This window comes from Euphorbia lathyris, chromosome 1, assembly GCF_963576675.1.
Source record: "Euphorbia lathyris chromosome 1, ddEupLath1.1, whole genome shotgun sequence".
NCBI classification, from domain to species: domain Eukaryota; kingdom Viridiplantae; phylum Streptophyta; class Magnoliopsida; order Malpighiales; family Euphorbiaceae; genus Euphorbia; species Euphorbia lathyris.
The window spans coordinates 118,728,005-118,751,529 of NC_088910.1; the positions used below are offsets into that span (position 1 = coordinate 118,728,005).

The window sequence follows — 23,525 nt, forward strand, 5'->3', positions numbered from 1 at the left end:
CTTTTTTGGGATTTGATTGAATTTGACCGAATTATACTGAATTTGACAAATGGATTTGATCGAGCATTTTTACGGAGATTTTAAGAAGCTTTAACCATATTCACCATACATGTATAGAATAAGTAGTGTTGGAGACAAAACAAATCTTTATAACATACTCCACATGAATTGTATATATATATATATATATATATATATAAAATCACATATCATGGTCGAGTTCCAAGAACAATAGATGTTATTCAAGTTCGGAGAACCTACCGTTTCATTCTCGTTCGCCCTCACAATATCATTTTCTCCCTCATTTTCATTTAATTTTCTTGCACTTTCTCTTCATTTATTTTAGATTGCTTTCTTACGATTCATTTTATCCAAATTATAACACTTTCTCAATAGCAACCGATATATTCCAGGAGTTTTCCACTTCTATTTCTTTTATTTTAGAGAACCCTAATATGTTTTTTTTTTCTTTTTTATAGAACCATGCCACTCTTCTCCTCTTCTCATCATTCCCCCCTCATCTCAACAGCGACATTTTTGTCTTTATTTCTAGCGGCTTCCTCTTATATCGACATTCTCTCGTTTTCTCTAAACGAACGACATCTCTTACTTTCCAGTAAGGTTCTTCTTTTTATTTCATGTTTCCTATGCATATTTGTTGTTACTTATTACCTTTTTAGCTGCCATATCACTCGTTTGGTTTTGATGATTTCAAAAGGGAACAAGTTTGTGTAAATTTTATGGTAGTTAATTCAGTTCAATTTTTGGTAGTCAATGTCATCTATCGATATATGCCACAACTTTTCAAATGTGTTTTCTTGATATAGAGTTTTCAAATCTGTTGGTATATAAGTTTATGCAATCTATTTAGTTTTTCATATAAATTTATAGTCAATTTAGTTTGATGATTCACTAATCTATATCAAAAGTTTTCAAGATCTATTTTGCTTGCCTAATATAAGAGTTTTGCAAATTTTCTAATAGATAGATTTTAACAGAGTTTTTATACTCATATGTAGTTTGTGTAGTTTAGTGCGTTTTTCATACTTATTTTTATCAAATTCCTTGTAACAGTATTAAAGTGATTCATTCTTACTACATGGTAATTTGTTCGATTTTTCTATAAAATACGAGTTTGTCGTAGTATTCTTTATTTTATTTTAACATATAGTGTTAAAAATGATGTCCTTAATACTGAATGTAACCTTCTAATTGCTTTTGGTGACCTGAAACAGTTGCAAACGGTTAGGGAGGGCTCAGATTCCGGCAAACCCACTTCAATGCTTAAGTCAGTGGAGTACTGAAAAGTAAAAGTAACTTGAAAGTAAATGATTCAAAGATAGTGTATGAAAAATTACGTATCTAAGGCTCTGATCTTAAGGCTATTAATAGGTAATTGTGTACCCGAATCAACAAATTATGTACTTTTACATGTGTCAGTCTCTAAGTGGCTTCAAACTCATTTTTTTTATAACATTCTGCATTTCATGGTCTGTTATGAGAGCTAGGAGCATGCCTTTAGGATCTGGGATAACCATTTGTCCACGTGTCCCTTCAGACAACTTTCCGAAAAGGATGCCTTACATTCGAGCTTTTGTGATCTCTTTTGGTATGGGCTCTCTGAATTAGGCCCATATATTAGATTGAGCTAGGATTTTTTTAAGCTCGTTTATTTGGTGCTATATAGTAAAGGGTTAGTTACATGGAAGTCAAGAAATATTGAATTTATTACAAATGACTCATGTCTCTGAAAAATAATACAACTATGTCAATTATCTTGAACTTATACAATTTCTCGTCACATCCCTCTAAAGATGGGCAATAATGATTATTTTTAATATAAAAAAATCCTAATTTGAAAAACAAATTGAAAACATGATCATGTCAGTTTATTCTGTGTGTTTTTCTCTGTAAATTTTTAAATCCTTCATTAATGGTCTTCAAATTGACAGTTTTTTTTCTTCTAAAACTCCATTAAATCATTAACTATATTCATGAATTGAGTCTTCAAATTCATAATTCTTTCTAAAACTCCATTAAATTATTGATTGATATTTATGAATTGAGTCTTCAAATTCACAGTTCTTCCTAAAACTCCATTAAATCATTAATGGATATTCATACAAATCCTTATTTAAATAATAATATTCACAAGTGGAGGGTATATTAAGACTATTTGAAAAACAAAGAACCAAGAAAGAAATTAGAAGAAGACGCAGGATAAAGAAAAACAGCAAAAGGGATGAGATCCATGAAAATAGGAATGACTTATGAATTTGAAAAATAATATTTAATTAATAATAAATTAAATAATCTAATAATATCAGTTAACTGTAATATATGACAAAAGCAAAATTAATTCAATGATATTCTGATGTTTTAAACGGAAAAAAAAAATATTGATAAAAGGCAATTCTTGAAGATAGTTAAGTGTAATAAAAAATCTATATTTGATTTCCTATGTAATTTCCTCTATATTAAAGTGATTCATTCTTACTATATGTGGCAATTTGTTTGATTTTTCTATAAAATATGAGTTCGTTTTAGTATTGTTTATATTATTTTAACACATAATGTTAAAAAATAGAATAGTTAGTGGAGAACAATTTCATGTTAACTCTACTTTTTTATATTTCTTCTAGTTGTTTCACCGATAATATTGATCAGATTTGCTTTGCTGTTAATATTTTGTTCATTAGATAGGTGGTCAATGATATTTCTTTATTTTTAGAATCCAATTATATGTTCTAGGTTTGTGAATTTGGTGTAAATTATGTTTTGATCGAGCGAAAAAGTGGTATGAATGTAGTTTTGTTAGATTGTTCAACTATGGTTAAGGGTAAATTTCATCAATGATTTACAACCTCTGTCACATTTCACACTTTGATGTATTCACTAATATGTATAAACTTATAAGCGACCTCCTACTTTGGTGTATAAGAGGTAAAAATGACCGGTCAACGCGTAACGTATAGTATGTTTAATCTATTTTTTGAATTATGTAATAATATTCTAAGGTATGTGTAACACATCTTCCGCATGTAACATAATTTTTTTTTGCAACTGAGTGTTTAATTGATTACATTTTATACAAGTTCATGGGCTAACCGAATATTTTATGCAAATTGAGAAAACCATCAGCATACTTTGAAAGTTCAGGGGCCAATCAACTTAAAGGCACAAATGAAATTTAGAATAATAAATGAAAGGACAACTTACTCGGAATTAGACCTATCCATGGGTCGGGCCTATCAAGTTTTTAGATAAAAATGCTTAGTCCAAGTCCAACTCGTTATTAATTTAGACGGGCTCGAGTTTAAAAATCAAATCACAAACCCAACCCACATAAATCCACCTAAATATATATAGGGTTAATTACAAAAAACTACCCTGTGGTTTGGCCGATTTGCGATGTGGTACCTGTGGTATTTTTTGTTACAAACAGGTACCTGTGGTTGTCGCAGTTACCAAAATCAAGGAAACGGTAGAAAATCTGTTCAAAATCTGACGTGGCACAGAGGCAATTTAGGAAATTCAATTTTTTAATTTTTTTTCTCTCTCCTCCTCTCTCCTTCATCGTTGCTTCTCTTCTTCTTCTTCTGCGTTTTCTTCTTCTTCTTCATATTTTTTTCTTTTTTTTTTCTAATTTCTTTTAATTCTGGAATTTCCAAAAATCTGGAAATTCCAGACGTGAGACGTGAAGAACGTCTTCATCACGTCTGGAATTTCCAGATTTCTTGAATTTCCAAAAATCTTGAAATTCCAGAATCTGGAATTTCCAGAATTAAAAAAAGAAAAAAAAAAGAAAACAAGAGGAAGATGAAGAGAAGAAATAAGGAAGAAAAAGAAGAAGAAAAGAAAGGAAGAGGAGAAAATGGAAGAAGAAGAACGTAAAATGGAAGAAGAAGAGCAAATGGAGGAAGAAGAAGAAGAAAGACGAACGAAGAAGAGAAGAAGAAGATGAAGTCAACAAAAAAAGTCAAAAAAATGTGTTTCCAAAAATACCCCTACAATTTAACAGTCAAACAACCGTCTCATTGATTTTGGTAACGACGGCAACCACATGTACCTGTTTGTAACAAAAAATACCACAGATATCACATCGCAAATCGGCCAAACCACAGGGTAGTTTTTTGTAATTAACCCATATATATATAACATTTTTAATTATAAAAAATAAAAATTATACTTAAAAACAAATATTTAATATAATATATATATATATATATATATATATAAATTAATTAATTAATATTGATAGACAGGGCGATCCCTGCTATTTTTATTAATCCCAAATCCATCTAAAAAATAAATGGACGTACTGGGCTTAAAATCAATTTTTATTATTCAAGTCCGGTTTAAAGGACACGGTCCGAACGGATACCCAGATCCGTGGACATGTCTACTTAGAATTAAAAAAAAATTTATAAAACTAAAGTAAAACAAAAAGATAATAGAAGCATATCCAAAGCACATTGCAAAAACTTTTAATTTGATATTTAGGGTTTTCCTAAACCATCAGATCACTTCTCATTTTCTAAGTCTCATCACTTCCAAACTCCTGCGGACTCCGTACCTAGTAACTCAGTTGAGCCTCTTTCATTCTTCACCACTGCGTGTTTTCTCTTTCTCTCTCTAGATTCTAGAGGGAGAATCCCCAAAGTAAAAGAAGGAAATCATGGCGGACGTCATGTTAATGAACGATATCGAGGCGCGGGCGGCGGCATCCGGAATCGACCTTTCCGATCTCGATCTCAGTTCCATTCACCTTCCTCCTGGCGAAAATTTCGGAATCATCAGGTAGATAATTTCCAATTTAACAAATATTTTTTAGCCTTGGCTGTTTGGAATTCCAGTAAACTCGTGTATAACTATACTCCCAATTTCTGCTTCTTTGGTTACTGCAATGCTAGGTCAAATTGGTTTTAGTATGATATTTCTGTGAAGTCTATAGATGCGCCAGTATAGGATGATATCAAAATAAGAAGAAAATAAAGAAAATTCGTTGCCGTTCTGTTTTGCAGATTATATGTTTTGTTTGGTTATTTGTAGTTTGAAACCTTTTTCAGTATGTAATCTATTTGGGAATAGACAATGAGAGTCTGTTTTCTTAGTGATTGCTTTGTAGCTTTTATAAAATTGCATACTCAATTTATAATGGAACCACATTGTTTCTTGCAAGACAGCTTTATTGTTTCTTTTTTCTAATTTAAGAACTCCCAAGCTGTGTGACCATCTACATTCAGGTTTCTGGAGGTCCTATTATCTGGCTTCAATGGCTTCCTATTGAACATTTTGTTGATTATTTAATTTGTTGCATAATTAGTCATTTACTAAATTATCCCGTGATTATTTGCAGTGATGATGAAGATGTTTACCAAGAAGAGCAGCTGGATTTTGAAGCTGGCTTTGGGAACATTGTTATGGTAGATAATCTACCAGTTGTTCCTAAAGAAAAATTTGAGAAGCTGGAAGGTGTGATTCGAAAAATCTACAGTCAAATTGGTGTTATCAAGGAGGATGGCCTTTGGATGCCTGTCGATCCTGAAACTCATAAGACCTTAGGTTATTGCTTCATCGAGTATAATACACCTCAGGTATTCTCATTCTCAGATCAACTCGTTTTCAAAATCTTTTATCTTAATTTAAATCCTCTTCTTTTCGATGCCATTTTTGTGACAATAATGAGCATGCTCTATTGTTAAGGTGCAAGTGTTAGAGTTGCAAACAACAAATGCATGTAATGTAAGGAGTAACTTATTACCTATAGAATGCTGAGACCATCTCATTGTTAAGTACTGGACCAAGCAATGTCTTTGGCCTGGACCAAGCAATGTCTTTGGCCTTTGGATGCATAAATCCAATCACCTCATTTTTAGGCGTATGTTTTGACAATAAGTGATTATGCAATTTTTTGTTTGATTTCTATTGTTCACAATTTCAGGAGGCTGAGCTAGCTAAGGAGAAAACAAATGCTTACAAGTTGGACAGAGCACATATTTTTGCTGTCAACATGTTTGAAGACTTCGATAAATTCATGAGAGTCCCAGATGAGTGGGCACCACCTGAAATCAGACCATATGTTCCTGGGGTAATTAGTTTTATTATTTTGCTGTTGTCCTTGAGTTCCATGAATTGTTTTTTTCCCATGCTCGAGGATCTCCTTGTACATATGGCGGTGTTTTGGCACTACATTACATAGATCAGTGTTTTGTTTCTTACGCATACTTATGCTCTGCCTAACACTGCCTTCCTTTATAGTGGCTAAAAAAATATACCACGTTATCATATCCTATAACTTAAGGTTCCAAAATGGAATTTGGAACAGGTCACTCAATACAAGAGTTCACCTGTGACGTGACCCATTTTAATTAGCTATTGCTAATTGCTAATATCTGCTCACATCCTTATTTCATGTGCACAGTAGCTGTGAAACACCTTAGTCTCAATCTCCCTTTTCAGCCCTTCACATTTCAGTTTACTGTTTAGATTATAATACTTTGGATTCTCAATTATGAGGGTGCTCCGGAATCTATATGCAGGATAAAATATTATCACAATGTCTTGTTTTCACTAAACATAGTATTGACAAACTATAAGTTATTAGTACTTCAAGACTTAAAGTTGAACTGTTCTTCTACCATTAACATGAGTAATCCTTTGATTTTTTGGGAAAAAGAAGATTTTTTTTTTGTTATTTAATCCTGTGACTAAGATATAGTGTCAGGTTCCATCAGAAATCAAAACCATATTCCATCTATTACATTGATTTTTTTTTTGTTTCTGAACTGTATATTTGAAAGAAATTTTTCCTTGAATATTGAGAGTAATAGTTTCTATGCTCGCACAGCCTGGTTTCAATAGAAGACTCATCTTTTGCGATTATCCTTTCCATTGTTTTGTCTGATTCTACAACCTCTTTGGCTGATGTTTACATGCACATTAAAATTATGTTCTTATTGCATTGCTTCTTGCATGCTATTGCAGGAAAATCTCCAACAATGGCTTACCGATGAAAAGGCTAGAGATCAATTTGTGATTCGTGCTGGCTCAGATACTGAGGTCTTCTGGAATGATGCCAGACAGTTGAAACCTGATCCTGTTTACAAGCGTGCCGTAAGTGGGCAGTTCTGATAAATTACAATTGTTATCCCCTGCTCCATAATTAGTCTATCTTCTGTAGAATTTATATCCCTCTTCCCTTTTCTCCGGATCTGTATGTGTGGAAGTGCTTGTGCATGTAATTGGTGGCTGGTTGGAAAGAGGAATATACAAAAATTTATAATGGCATACTTTATTTAAACCATCCAACTTCTAGTTTTTTCATGTTGCATTTCCAAGTATATTAATCACTGTTTCCTATCTGACGACTCTTTTTTCTTTGTTAGTACTGGACTGAGAGCTTTGTGCAGTGGTCCCCACTTGGGACATACCTGGCGACAGTTCATAGGCAAGGTGCTGCTGTATGGGGTGGTGCAAATTCCTTTAATAGGCTGATGCGCTATGCTCATCCACAGGTTCATCTAATTGCCTTCTCGCTTTTTTATCAGGGTTTTGTTTTTAATCGTCATCTAACTTGAATGAATTTAACTGCAGGTCAAGTTGATTGATTTTTCACCTGGTGAGAAGTACTTGGTTACATATAGCAGTCATGAACCAAGCAATCCTCATGATGCAAATGTGAGATTTTTTCTGTTTCTCCATTCTTTAATTTGTTATGAGATGTTCTCTATTTCACCATCGCTTTTTCTTTGTGTGTGTGTATGCTCAGAGGATTGTCATCAACATCTTTGATGTGAGAACTGGTAAAATTATGAGAGATTTCAAGGGAAGTGCTGATGAATTCTCCATTGGAGGAACTGGTGGTGTTGCGGGGGTGTCCTGGCCCATTTTTAGGTGATTACTCTGACATGACAATTGTGGTCTGCCTTTTTAATGCTGAATTTTGTTGGTATTTTCCACAAGTCATGTTTCTCATGGAGTACAGTTTTGTTCTTTTGCAGGTGGTGTGGTGGAAAGGATGACAAGTACTTTGCTAGAATTGGGAAAAACATGATATCTGTTTATGAAACAGAAACTTTCAGCCTTGTTGACAAGAAATCTTTGAAGGTTGAAAATGTCCTGGACTTCAGTTGGTCACCAACTGACCCAATCCTTGCACTCTTTGTTCCCGAACTTGCTGGTGGAAACCAACCAGCCAGGGTAAGCACTTTTAGTTTGACATGAATGGAACTTTAAAATCTGTAGTATTAGTACTTATTTTCTGCAATGTTGAATCTGTAGGTGTCCCTTGTGCAAATTCCTAGCAAAGAGGAACTGAGGCAAAAGAATCTTTTCAGTGTTAGCGACTGCAAGATGTACTGGCAAAGCAATGGTGACTACCTTGCTGTGAATGTTGATCGCTATACAAAATCAAAGAGGACCACGTATACAGGATTTGAGCTTTTCCGAATAAAAGAACGAGATATACCCATTGAGGTTCTGGAGCTTGACAATAAGAACGACAAGATCATTGCTTTTGCTTGGGAGCCAAAGGGACACAGATTTGCTGTTATTCATGGTGATAGCCCAAGGCCTGATGTAAGCTTTTACTCAATGAGGACTGCCCACAACAGTGGCAGGGTATCAAAGTTGACCACACTCAAAGGCAAACAGGCAAATGCTCTGTTCTGGTCACCTGCTGGCCACTACATAATTCTTGCTGGACTGAAGGGTTTCAACGGACAGCTTGAATTCTTTAACGTTGATGAGCTTGAGACCATGGGAACAACAGAGCATTTTATGGCCACAGACATTGATTGGGACCCTACTGGAAGGTAATATTATTGAATATTTCAGTTCCCCTTTGCTTCGTCTTGCAATATTTGTGTTACAGTTGTGATGAGAGTCGTTTCTGTACAGGTATGTTTCAACTTCAGTGACTTCAGTTCACCATGAAATGGAAAATGGGTTCAATATCTGGTCGTTTAATGGCAAGCCCCTTTATCGGACACTCAAGGATCACTTCTTCCAGGTAAGATCAACGATGCTCATGAGATCCACTTTTCAGTGTAGTTAGCTATGGTTTATATTGTTTTGAAGTGCTTGGCACTTGGAAGAATATATTCATGCGATGCTTGATGTATTAGCTTATCGATCCAGTGGCTGGGTCGCAAATTTTACTAACCTTTCAGGTAGGGGTGGAGTTTAATTGATAATTTTGAGATTGAAGAATCTATATATGTGAAGTTAATATGTGATGTGTCCTGCTGACAATGTGGCTTTGCTTGCACATTAATTCTGATGGACATATATTAGTTGTTGTGATTATCAATTTTCCTTTTGGGCCCTTTATAACTACGATATCACTGTATTTTGACATGTACTGAATCTATATATTTTGTGTCGTGCTACAGTTCTTGTGGCGCCCTAGGCCACCATCCTTCTTGAGTCCTGAAAAAGAGGAGGAGATCGCGAACAATCTGAAAAAGTATAGTAAGAAATACGAGGCAGAGGACCAAGATGTGTCGTTGCAATTGAGTGAGCAAGATCGCGAGAAGAGGAGAATGTTGAAGGATGAGTGGGAGAAATGGGTGAATGAATGGAAAAAGTTGCACGAGGAAGAAAAATTGGAGAGGCAGAAACTTAGAGATGGAGAGGCGAGTGACGAAGAAGAGGAATATGAAGCTAAAGAAGTCGAAGTGGAGGAGTTGTTGGATGTGTCGGAAGAAACTTTATCTTTCGAATTTGGACAGTAGTAAAGTGTTAAGGATACTATTCTCAGACCTTGGACATTATTGGTACTTGCAGGCACTGAAGCTTGCATCGAAACAAGAAAAGTTTGGATTCAAAATCTTAAATCCGGTTTCGGTGTTTGATTTTACTTATAGGGAGTCAAGTTAGCAGTATGTTCCTTGAATCATGATGTTTATTCTATTTATGAGATTTTACTTATAGGGAGTCAAGTTAGCAGTATGTTCCTTGAATCATGATGTTTATTCTATTTATGAGACTAAATTATGGAATTGATGCAATTTTGGTAGTTAATCAAATCTACATGTGTCAGTACTTGTTTTGTTCAGTTGTAAAATCCAGAAGCTAATGTGTTAATACATTAAAAAGAAAATAATTTCTCATTTTAAAAGTATGCACAAGATGATCTAGAAAATATTAATTTCCCAGTTCCAAACCTTCGATCCCTGATTGAGATTTAAGAACTTCAATTGAACTCCAAATATTCCTCCAAATAAAACTAGGATTGTTGCCTAATTTAGAGGAAATGAATTTCTCTCGTGGAAAGTATTTAACTTTCAAGATTTTACTTACCAATGTGTTAGGAAAACTCATTAACTTCCAACCTTGCATACATTGAATAAATGTAGGTCCCAAAAGTCAAGGCCACCTTGATTCTTGCCTCTACAAGTCGTGACCAATCAAATCGGTGTATATTCCTCTTACTCTCATGTTTCATGCCCCACCTGAATGAGTTCATCATTTTATGCAAATCGTCACAAATAGATTTAGGTAAGAGAAATATGCTTATGCAGAATGTAGAAAGGGCTTGGGCCACTGATTTAATCAGAACTTCTCTTTCTGCATTAGATAGAAACCGATAACCCCATCTTTCGAATCTTTTGCTTAGTCTACCTAGTAAAAAAATGAATATACTCCTTTAGCTGAAAAAAGAGTCGTTGAGTAACTGGTTAAACATCACGTAGGTCATCGCCCTTTCACAAAAGTGGGCATCTATTGGGGCACACCCAAGAGTGTGAGGACCTTCTTTATGTATTGAACTTCCAAGTGATATTTAGACAATATGGGATGCTTTACACTACCTTTTATCCATTTAAAGATAAAACTTTAAGGCTTTTGATAAATTCAATTTTGGACCTTGCCTAATAACAATAATATCTATCACTTACTACAACCAGTTAACTATTAAAAATGTGGATAAATTAATGTAATTATAGATTTGTAGTAAAGAAAAATAGATAGATGAATGCTGGTTTTGTTATATATAAAAGATATGAGCTGATAAAAGAAAATGATATGTATTACTTTCTCCGTCCCATTATATAAGTCATTTTAAAAAATGAATTTTTATTCTAAAATATAAGTCGTTTGGTTTTTTGGTCCAAACATTGAATTTTTATCTTGGTTTTCATTGTATCCTTATGTTTTTAACATTTTAAGGGTTATTCTCTAACCATTATATGATAGGGATTTTTTTTTTTAAATTTAACCAATGTAAATTCATTAATTGACTCTATATTAAATGTATTTCTTAATTTGTGTGAAATACTTTAAAATGACTTATATGATATACATTGAGATCAATTTCTATAGCTAATTTAGATGTGTAGCGGGCTCTCTCCAATAGTGATGGTCGACGATTATCATAATCGATTATATACTATAACAATAAAAGATCATATTTCATTTATGCTATTTTAAACTATTTATTAGAAACGAGTGAATAAAATTGCTCCTAGCTGTTAATGTCGGGAGTATTTTTTTATCTTATCCAGGACCGGTCCTGAATATAGGTCAGGAGTGCGGCCGTCCAGCGTCCAATGTAAAAAGGGACCCATATTTTTTATTTTTACTGTATATGTGTAATATTTTTTATTTTTGTTAGAAAGGCTGTTATAATGTTAATTCAGGCTTCAAATGGCCAAAATAACATGAATTTTAGATTCAAAATTTGCTCACATTTCTATTTCAGACTTTTAAATAATTTTTTTTTATTAAAAGTCCCTTATTTTTTATTTTGTCTAGGGTCGGTAAAATATCAAGACCTTATCCCATTTATTATTATTATTATTATTATTATTATTATTATTTCTGTAACATCCGTGTCTAAAATTTTATTTATGAAATAGATAGCGGTAATTTTTATGAATTTAAATCTATTATAGAGTTCAATTTAATGTTTTTATAAGTATTGGACTAGTTTTGTAAAAATTATAATTAAAGGGAGCAAAATAAGTATTTTTGTAAATACTATTTTTAATTGTAAATATTGAGTTATAGTAACATATTATGTTATTTAAAAAAAATCGTGGCATTTATTTAACAGTCCATAAAACACTTGTTAAAATATAAAATAGGTATAGAAACACTTGTCTATCAACTAATTAAAGATAATACATCATTTGCCATGTGTATAAACCACTATAAGTTATAAGTTACATATATATCAACAATTTGGGGGATATAAGGAGAACGAAAAAAATGGAAATTGAGGGGAGGATGAAGTGATTACAATTTAGTGAAAAATGATTGGGTGGATTTTATCTTACTGAATATATATATATATATATATATATATATATATATATATATATATGGTTTGGGTTCCTTCTATACGAGGCAAAGGAATATTGGATTAAAAGTAGGGCTGTCAATATGGGTCACAACACGATAACACGATTCGCGTAACACGGAAATTAAACGAATTAGGGTTAAGATAAATGTGACGGACAACTGGTCGAGAAGGAACAGAAACCACCTGCTCACTTACAGTATAAACAAGATAATTATCGTCAGACGGACTTGCCGGATTAACAGAAGGGGTTGATTCAAGACCATAAAAAGGAGTGTTTTCAAAAAAGGTAACATCAGCGGACACCAAATAACGACCCAAAGAAGGAGAATAACAACGATACCCTTTTTGAGTCCGAGAATAACCCACAAAGATACACTTGATGGATTTGGGATCAAGTTTGGAGACTTGTGGTCGCATGTCTTGAACAAAACAAGTACATCCAAAAACACGTGGTGCAAGAGGAAATAAAGAAGACGATGGAAACAGAAGGGAGTATGGAATCTGACCGTTAAGAACTGAAGAGGGCATACGGTTGATGAGAAAACAGGCAGTGGAGACTGCATCTGTCCAAAAAGTCTTAGGAACCTGCATATGAAACAACAGTGCTCGAGCAACTTCTAATAAGTGACGATTCTTACGTTCGGCAACACCGTTTTGCTGAGGGGTGATGATGCATGAAGTCTGGTGAATAATACCATGCTGGGAAAGATACGATTGGAAAGTGGAAGATACATATTCTTTAGCATTGTCACTTCGCAAAATACAAATAGATTTGTTAAATTGTGTGCGAATCTCAGCATGAAAGGTACAAAAAATAGTAAGTAACTCTGAACGATTTTTCATAGGATAAAGCCAAGTAACTCGAGAATAATCATCAACAAAGGTTACAAAATATCGAAAAACAAGTTTGGACACAACAGGACACGGACCCCATACATCAGTGTGCACCAAATAAAAGGAAGACTCGACACGTTTATTGATTCGCGGTGGATACGAAACTCTGTGATGCTTAGCAAATTGACAAGCTTCACATTCCAGAGTCGAATCACGCGGAAGACTAGGACATAACTTTAGTAAAACTCGAAAAGACGGATGGGCAAATTGACAGTGAAGTCGCAAAAGAGACGCGCTTGTGCAAATAATGGATTTTGGCACTTGCTGATAAGTTGAATCAAGTACGTACAATCCATTTACTAGGTTCCCTCTACCAATAATTTTCTTCGTCCCAAGATCCTGAAAAATACAATGGGTAGGATAAAAAACAACAGAGCAGTTAGGAGTTTTAGTAAGTTGGCTGACAGATAATAAGTTAAGAGGAAAATTGGGTAAACATAAAACAGAGGATAAAGGAATATTAGATGTTGGGTGAGCTGTCCCTTGTCCAATTACAGAAGCAGTTGAGCCATTGGCTAACATAACAGATGGAAAATTGGTCAGATGTTGAAAAGAAGAAAGAATACCTGTGTTGCCAGTCATATGGTCTGTAGCACCAGAGTCAATCACCCAACTACGAGAGGAGGTGGAGAGACATGCCACATGATTACCTGTATCAGCCAAAGCGGAGGTTGAGGTTGATGGTTGTTCTGCATCATAAGCCACAGAAAGTTGTTGAAACCGAGCATACTCATCGGCAGAGATGGTGACAGAGGGCGGGGTTGGAATGATGCTAGCTTGAGTTGCCATATTTGCAGATCTTCGGGGAGGGTGCTGTCCCGAGTGTTGGGGTGGTTTACCATGCAGTTTCCAACAATGTTTCTTAACATGCCCTTCTCCCCCACAGTGATAACAAGTGCGAGGGGAGCTACGGTGGCCACTAGGAAGAGTATTATCTCCACCTCTCCGACCTGGATTAGCATTGCTTACCAAGGCTACTGCGTCAGAAGACAGCGTACCAGAAACCATTATGCCATCCTTACATACATTAAGTAAACGAGAGTAGACTTCCGCGAAAGACGGGAGTGTCCCACTAGTCAACAGCTGTGTACGGGCCACATCATACTCAGGACCTAAACCTGCCAAAAAACACTAAACAACAACGCGCTCCTTTTGTGCTTGCATTTGCTTCACATCAGACACAATGGGAAACATACTGTTCTCTTCTTCGTATGCCTGTTTCACTTCAGTGTAATATTGCAAAAGAGACCGATTTTTTTGTTCTGCAAGATAAATATTTAACAGTAACATATGAAGATGAGACATATCCTTTTTGTTAGCATACAGAAACTCCAGATATTCCCATAACTCTTTGACAGTCTCACAGTGAGTCACAACATCATCAACAGTGGGATCGAGAGTGTTTTGAATTTGATTAAATAGTTTGTAATCCTCCATTAACCATTTCTTACGAGCATCAACACTTGTTTTAGGCGGAGGATTACCGGTTAAATGGTCTTCTAAATCAACACTGTTGACAAATCGACGGATGGTGCGTTGCCACTGAGTATAGTTTTGACTCCCAATTAATTTTCTATCCGTAATTTTGGAGGACCCTAACGTAAATTCAGTCACAATTTTCTTTTCAATGCCGTCCGCCATGAAACTAGATGAAATATATATATATATATATTTTTTTCTTTTTTTAATCCTTTCCTTTTTTTTCCTTTTTTTTTTTTTTTCTGTTTTTCTGTTTTTTTTTTCTGTTTTCTTTTTTTTTTCTGTTTCTTTTTTTTTAAATATAAAGTTAAAACACTTGAAATTAAAGGAAGTACACTTAAATTAAGAGGAAAACCCTACTTCTAAAAATAAAACAACAGAACCGACAAAGAAACTACACGTAAAAGGAGTACCAGAAATACAGAAACTGAGGAGGAACTTGCCTGACGGCGGCGAGCACAGAGGGTGGTCGGAAATTAGATTCCGACGCCGGAGAGCTGAAACGGAGGTGAGAAGGAGACGGCACGCGCTGTCACGCGCCGACGCGTGGAGGCGGAGGGAGTTTCTGATGGAGGCGCGTGGGACTCACGTGCAGGTCGGTAGCTGGTCGGACTTCGGAGACAGGCCGGTCGGAAGCGGAAAGGATGGTTGTGATGGGTGGTGAGATAAACTGAAGTCTGGAAACATACACAAGGGACTCAAGCCCTTCACTGATAACCCTGGAAATTCTACCCAGAACACACAAGCCTGGGAAATACTACCCAGATAACACAAACCCAAAAATACAGAGAACCTAAGGCTCTGATACCATGTAATTTTCTGTAATCTTATTTCTCTGTTTTTCTATATCACATGATATACATTTATATACACACTAGCTCACAGACAGTCAACTATCTTTACCCCACAAGTAGCCTCATTTCTACCCTACAGCAGCCTTCACACTTTGTATTAATTACATTGACAAATAGCACCCTAAGCAGCCATATGCATATACTATATTAATTACAAATTTAAACGAGTCTATGGGTCGTGTTAACCCAACCCGCGAACCCATCTAACCCAGCCCATATAACCCATCTAACCCATATATCATGTAAATATAAATTTTTTTATGGATATTAAAGTAATTTTAATTTTTACCCCTAATATATATATATATAGATTAGTATATTACAGAATATGTTAGGTTTCTAACTTTCTTTCCCTAACAATTTGTGCTGTCTGCCTCTCTTCATTGACATCCGGTGAACGCTTCAGTCTCTAGCAATAAGTAAGTCTTTTGTTGAGTAAACTTCTTGTAGAATATATCTAACTTCTGATTGTTGGTCTTCTATTACAACGTATGGGTATATCTGTTTGACCAGACATTTTATTGATAAAGATTTGAATGTCCAAAAGAGAATTTTAAAGTTTTGTTATTTGCCTCCTACGCATAATGGTGTAGCTTTGTGTGAAAAAATTCACAATTTCTTGTGTGGTTGGAAAATTGATGGTAGGATTTTTTCACTCACTTTGGATAATGTAAGAGCAAATGATACATATGTGGACTTGTTGAAAAATTTATTGATCGTGGAGATTTTTTTCATATGAGATGCTCTGCTCACATTCTAAATTTAATAGTTCATGATGGGTTGAAAGAAATTGATGACTCAGTTGGAATGCATTGAATCAAAGACTAATGAACAAGATACTAATTCTGTTGTTGTTTTGAATTTTAGACTTTTGATGTTATCTTGTTGAATTTGTTTTGTTAGTTTGTATTGAATTTTATTTTTTCATATGCAATTAGTTTTATTAGTTTGTATTGGATTTTATTTTTTCATATGCAACTATGCATGTTTTTATTTTCTTTTTCATTTTGTTTAGTTGAATATTTTTTTAGTATGGAGTTGTAAAATTAAATGGGTTAGCCAGGTTGACCCGTTCAACCCGCTTTTTAAACGAATCGTTCCGAGTCGACCCATTTATTAAATGGGTTGGGTCAGGGTTGGGATAAATGGGTCACATGAGTAAGTCGACACGACACGTTTACAACCCGCGAACCCATATTGACACCCCTAATTAAAGGCTTTGATTGATTCCAAATTAAAGCAAACGGTTTTATGCGGATAGATTAGAATTTGTATCGTTCACGAACTTTTCGTGAACGGGTTAGTGGTACGAGCAATGTTTGTATAATGTGTTAAGCTTTACGGTCGTCAAATAAGGTAATACTACTTTCTCTTTTAATACGGTTTTAAGTAGACAGTTATATATATTAGAATAGACAGTTCTTTAGAGGTTGCGGTATCAGAAAAAAAAATAGACGTTAGCCAATTATTAAATTGTTAGAATTTGAATTTTTATAGGTTCAGGAATATTCAAAGAAATTGAATAAAATTAATACAGATAGACTCCTAGTGGTGTCACGAGTCTAACTGAACCTCCGGTCATAATTAATAATATTGATTTAGTTTACACGTTACAACTTAGGCGACAAACGAAAATATTCCAATAAAGGTGTTTGGTGCAAAATTGAGTTTTAAGTTATTTGATTAATCTTTAAGTGACTTTAAATTGTCAAATTAAAATAAGTTATATATTAGAATAACTAATACCGATATTTGTTAAATAGAGTTTATATGAATTTGATTAAAAGTTGGTTCAATAATTTATTCAAAATAGTAGAATAATTTGAATATAAAATTAGAATAAATATACTCTTAGAAGTTAACGTGGTCTGAACCTCCGGTCATAATTAATAATACTGATTTAGTTTACACGTTACAACTTAGGCAACAAACAAAAATATTCCAATAAAGGTGTTTGGTGCAAAATCGAGTTTTAAGTTATTTGATTAATCTTTAAGTGACTTTAAATTGTCAAATTAAAATAAGTTATATATTAGAATGACCAATACTGATATTTGTTAAATAGAGTTTATATGAATTTGATTATAAAAGTTGGTTCAATAATTTATTCAAAATAGTAGAATAATTTGAATATAAAATTAGAATAAATATACTCTTAGAAGTTAACGTGGTCTAACGAGTCTAATAGTTCAAATTAATTATTCAGTTTAGAGTTTTGTTTTCGGTGACCGAAAATATTCATTTAAGAATATTTACTCTTAAAACGATAGTAAATTTTATCAATACAATATTTTGAACTATTTAATTTTTAGTGTTGGATTAAATTACGAATTGGTGATTTTATACGAATTTTGACAATTTTAGTTATATTGAAAGAGTATTTGATTTTAATGATTCTGTATTTTGACTGTGAAACTATCTTGAGTAACTTCAAAGGGCTAATTGAAGCCAAATGGTTTATGGTTATGAAACAGTTTGGAATTTGATTGTGAAAAGAAATTTAGCATGTTATGATTTTCTGAATGTGTATATCCATTTAGAGTAATCCGGGCCGGTGGTTTTGATATTTGAAGACCATGTTCAGTGAGGGACATGACCTGTGTACACAGTGTAAAGACCTAGTCGGGTATTGGTAGCGAAGTGTGGGGTAAGACCAATACGGGATTAGGCAAGGTTAAAGAGACGTCTCGATTATGTGATATATGTGGTTATGGACTGATACATAAGGGGAGAAACTCTAGAATGGATATAAGGTTTTATGTTCTCGGTTCTGAGCTGATTTTGATATAAGGTTTTATGTCTTCGGTTATGAGCTGATTTTGATATAAGGTTTTGAGTTTGATTGATTACGAGTTTGTTTGATAAAGCGTTTATTTGATTACGGATTTGGTTTGATAAAGCGTTCGATTGCTTACGAATTGGTTTGATAAAACATTTGATTGGTTACGAGTTGTTTTGATTAAATGTCGATATAACGATATCGATGATTATCTATGATTTGAGTTGATTTGATAACGTGATTTTAAGGTTTTTAAGTTAAGTTTTATATTGTAGAATCGATAAAGTATTCACGTATATTAAATTTATTCATAAATAAATTTTAGACGGTCTGAATAAGCGTTTTTGGTCTATTCCGAAATTAAGTTAAGTTATTAGGAAATTAATTAAGTTTTTAACACGTTAAAAATTGTTGAATTTAGTTGAATTCGTAGATCGGGATGTTAAATCTATTGTGTATAGTAGTAGCGATAAAATGAAGTCTATTAATTTCATCAACGTGTAAATAATAAGTTAAGAGAACTACGTAAAATAGGTAGAACTACGTGGCTTTGATTCCCGATTTAAAAATTAAAAGACATTCGGGATACGCAGGAAGCTTGATAGAATTATCAAGTCAAAGCCAAATAATTAATTAAACCCTAGGCAGTTCAAATAAATTTTTATCTATTAGAAAATCGGTTTGACTTTCAGATTGATAAGTGTTTGTTATCCGTTTTCCCTTCGTACCCGATACCGTTTTGGATCGAGTGTGACAATTTCTATGTTAAATTCAGCTCTTAATTTGATGGACCATATAAAAATTTCTAAATAACATTAAATTAGCCATATAACAGTGGGGTTTTTTTTACATAAATATCACAAACAATAATAATATTTTAGCTATAATAATATTTTAGCTTTAATCAAATCGATAATTTTCATTTCTATTATATATAGACTAATTTTTATTTTAAAATTTTCATAAAGCAAAAGGTAACCACCATCTTTTAACTAATTAGTTATTGATAATTTCTCTAATAACAAAATTTGACATAACGATAAATTTTTCATGGAATATGATTTTGTGTGTAATTTCCTCTATAAATAATGGGATAAGGTGAAAAAAACCCTAACGTTTACAGTCAGGAGTAATTTTACTCCTTACGTCTAAAATTATGTAATTTTACTCATAATATAAGCAATCAATAACAATTTTACTCCTAATATTGGTAAGTTTGGTCAATTTCAGATATTATTAGAAAACACATATATTTTATTTATTATTCTGCACCAACTATATATCAGCTCGTTAAAAAAAATATTTCATATTTTCTGTGATTTAGTAATAGAATTGAAGATTAAAATTTATAAATTCGGTGAAATATTTTGAATTTGTTTTTTTTCGAACTCGTACAATAAACAATATATTTTTTAATTTTTTTTATAAAAAAATTCACGTCTAATCATATGTTTGTGACCCTTTACTAAGGAATGATAAAATGACTCACATGTAAAGTGTAGATGACAAGATTCATGACCGAGAAGACGGTTTGATGAATTATTTCTCAAATTGATCAAACTTGACAACGTTAGGGGTAAAATTGCTCTTGACCCTAAATATTAGAGGTAAAATTACTCATGATCGTAAAATGTTAAATGTATTTTTACACATTATCCGTCTAAGAATTTCTAAATAACGTTAAGAATTATCCGTCTAAGAATTTCTAACAACATTATTATGAAACCAACAGAAGAGATTTAATTGATGATTTGATAATAATTTAGGGGTTCAATTAATGATTTTTGAAGTATAGGGATTTAATTGAATTTAGGGAATAAGTTAGGGTGAATTTGAATTTAAAGCTAAACAATATTATAACTATGCGATGCGCGCGTTTCAGAAAAAGCAAAACCATGGATGCTGATAATAATACAGTTTCAAATCCGACTCGTTTAAAAAAATAAAAGAAAAGAAGAAGAGAGAGAGAAAGAGAAAAGACAATTAGAAAGTCAAAAAAATAATTCGAAAATATCCTTACAGTTTAATAATGTTAAGGGATTTGCATTGATTCTGCTAATGGTGCAAACCATAAGGTTTGTTTTGAGGCAAAGAAAACCATAGGTACCAATCTGCTAATGGTGCACAACAATGTTTACTACTGTTGCTCCATATATTGTCTTATATCTACAAGCTTTCCAACCTTGATGGTAATTTCTGGTATTTCGAAGATAATGAGCCGCTGCAAATTTCTCCTTATTGCATAATAAGTTATGTCTCTATTTCCAGATAGTGAATAAAACACAGACCAGATTCCTTGATATTCATTTGACAAATCGATAGTAGCCATTCTATAAATCATGCTGCGTTTTTTTGCTAGCACCACCCTGGCAGGAACGAGCGGTAAGCGAATAAATGCCATTCCATTTCGGCATTGCTCTCGTATAGAACACATTGACTTAGTACTGCAATATGTTTCGCGATCAACCTGTTGAGTAACGTAAGACATTCTGCAGAGTTTCCACATGAAAGTCTTTATTTTGGATGGAAATGTGATAACCCATTCTTCTATTAGAGTCTGATTATTCATTGCGTTATCAATGGCTCGATATCCTAACTTCGACGTGTACAAAATGTCCTTGGTGAAAGGGCAGATTAGTTCATCCTTCACTTCACGATACGGCAAAATTATTTAACACACCTTGCTGGCCTCTTCCTCACATAAACAGTCGAATATCGTTTCTCAGTTCCAAACCTTCTATCCCTGATTGAACAAATCTTCCACTGTCATTTATTCCAATCCTAGCACACAAAATGAATGGACTTTAAATCCTTCCAAAAAAATTCCAATATTAAGAACCTCAATTGAACTCCAAATACTCCTCCAAACAAAATTATGATTATTGCCTAATTTAGAGGAAATGAATTTCTCTCGTGGAAAGTATTTAACTTTGAAGATTTTACTTACCAATGTATTAGGAAAACTCATTAACTTCCAACATTGCTTTCCTAGCAGGGATACATTAAATAAATGTAGGTCCCGAAAGTCAAGGCCACCTTGATTCTTGCCTCTACAAGTCATGACCAATCAAATTGGTGAATATTCCTCTTACTCTTAAGTTCCGTGCCCCACCATAAGGAGTTCATCATTTTATGGTAATCATCACAAATAGATTTAGGCAAGAGAAACATGCTCATATAGAATGTAGAAAGGGCTTGGACCACTGATTTAATCAGACCTTCTCTTCCTGCATTAGATAGAAACCGATAACCCCATCTTTTGAATCTTTTGCTTAGTCTACCTAGTAAAAAAATGAATATACTCCTTTAGCTGAAAAAAGAGTCATTGAGTAACTGGTTAAACATCATGTAGGTCATCGCCCTTTCATAAAAGTGGGCATTCATTGGGACACACCCAAGAGTGTGAGAACCCTCTTTATGTATTGAACTTCCAAGTGATATTTAGATAATGTGGGATGCTTTACACTACCTTTTATCCCTTTGAAGATAAAATTTGAAGGCTTTTGATAAATTCAATTTTGGGCATAGCCTAACAACAATAATATCTATCACTTACTACAACCAGTTAACTATTAAAAATGTGGATAAATTAATGTAATTATAGGTTTGTAGTAAAGAAAAATAGATAGATGAATGCTCTATTTTGGTTTGTTATATATAAAAGATATGAGCTGATAAAAGAAAATGATATGTATTACTTTCTCCGTCCTATTATATAAGTCATTTTAGAAAATGAATTTTTGTTTTAAAATATAAGTCGTTTGGTTTTTTGGTTCAAATATTGAATTTTTGTCTTAGTTTTCATTGTATCCTTATGTTTTTTAACATTTCAAGGGTTATTCTCTAACCATTACATGATAGAGATTTTTTTTTTTAATTTAACCAATGTAAATTCATTAATTGACTCTATATTAACTGTATTTCTTAATTTGTGTGAAACGCTCAGAAATGGCTTATATAATATACATTGAAATCAATTTCTATAGCTAATTTAGATGTGTAGCGGGCTCTTTCCAACAGTGATGATCGACGATTATCATAATCGATTATATACTATAGCAATAAAAGATCATATTTCATTTATGTTATTTTAAATTATTTATTAGAAACGAGTGAATAAAATTGCTTCTAGCTGTTAATATAAGAAGTATTTTATACCTTATCCAGGGCCGGTTCTGGACATAGGTCAGGAGTGCGGCCGCCTAGCGCCCAATGTAAAATGGGGTCCGGATTTTTTTTTTTTATTTTATATGTAGTAATTTTTTTTGTTATAAAAGTTGTTATAATATTAATTCAGGCTTCAAAGGGCCAAAAATAACATGAATTTTAGATTCAAAATTTGTCCAGATTTCTATTTCAGACTTTTAAGTATTTTTTTGTATTAAAAGTTTTTTATTTCTTATTCTGTCATAGGGTCCGCCCTCCATATAACAATGGTTTTTTGTTACATAAATATCACAAATGATAATAATATTTTGGCTTTAATCAAATTGATAATTTTTATTTGTATTATATCAAATAAACTTATTTTTATTTTAGAATTGTCATAAAATAAAAGGTAACCTCTATCTTTTAACCTTCTTAAAGATAATTAGTTATTGACATAACCATAAATTTTCCATGAATATAATTTTATGTGTAATTTCCTCTATAAATAATGGGATAAGGTGCAAAAAAAAACCCTATCGTTTATAGTCAGGAGTAATTTTACTCCTTACGTCTAAAATTGTGTAATTTTACCCCTAATATTGACAACCAATATCAATTTTACTCCTAATATTGGCAAGTTTGATCAATGTCAGATATTATTAGAAAACACATATTTTATTTATTATTCTGCACTAATCATATATCAGCTCGTTAAAAAAAATATTTCATATTTTCTGTGATTTAGTAATAGAATTGAAGATTAAAATTTATAAATTCGACGAAATATTTTGAATTTGTTTTTATCCAACTCGTACAATAGACAATATGTTTTTTATTTTTTTTTATAAAAAAAGTTCACGTCTAATCATATGTTTGTGACCCTTTACTAAGGAATGATAAAATGACTCACATGTAAAGTGTAGATGACAAGATTCATGACCGAGAAGACAGTTTGATGAATTATTTCTCAAATTGATCAAACTTGACAACGTTAGGGGTAAAATTGCTCTTGATCCTAAATATTAGAGGTAAAATTACTCATGATCGTAAAATGTTAAAGGTA

At 33.0% G+C, this 23,525-nt stretch overlaps 1 protein-coding gene across 1 annotated transcript; it reads left to right on the forward strand.

The window, feature by feature from the left end:
* The first annotated feature begins 4,484 nt into the window (after window positions 1–4,484).
* Window positions 4,485–10,031, forward strand: LOC136210763 (eukaryotic translation initiation factor 3 subunit B-like). Its single transcript, XM_066002160.1, has 11 exons — window positions 4,485–4,800; window positions 5,360–5,597; window positions 5,945–6,091; window positions 6,988–7,116; window positions 7,389–7,517; window positions 7,597–7,680; window positions 7,772–7,896; window positions 8,004–8,202; window positions 8,284–8,816; window positions 8,902–9,013; window positions 9,396–10,031. The coding sequence occupies exons 1-11, from the start codon at window positions 4,679–4,681 to the stop codon at window positions 9,735–9,737; spliced, it is 2,160 nt and encodes a 719-aa protein (XP_065858232.1). The 5' UTR covers window positions 4,485–4,678; the 3' UTR covers window positions 9,738–10,031.
* The last annotated feature ends 13,494 nt before the right edge of the window (window positions 10,032–23,525 follow it).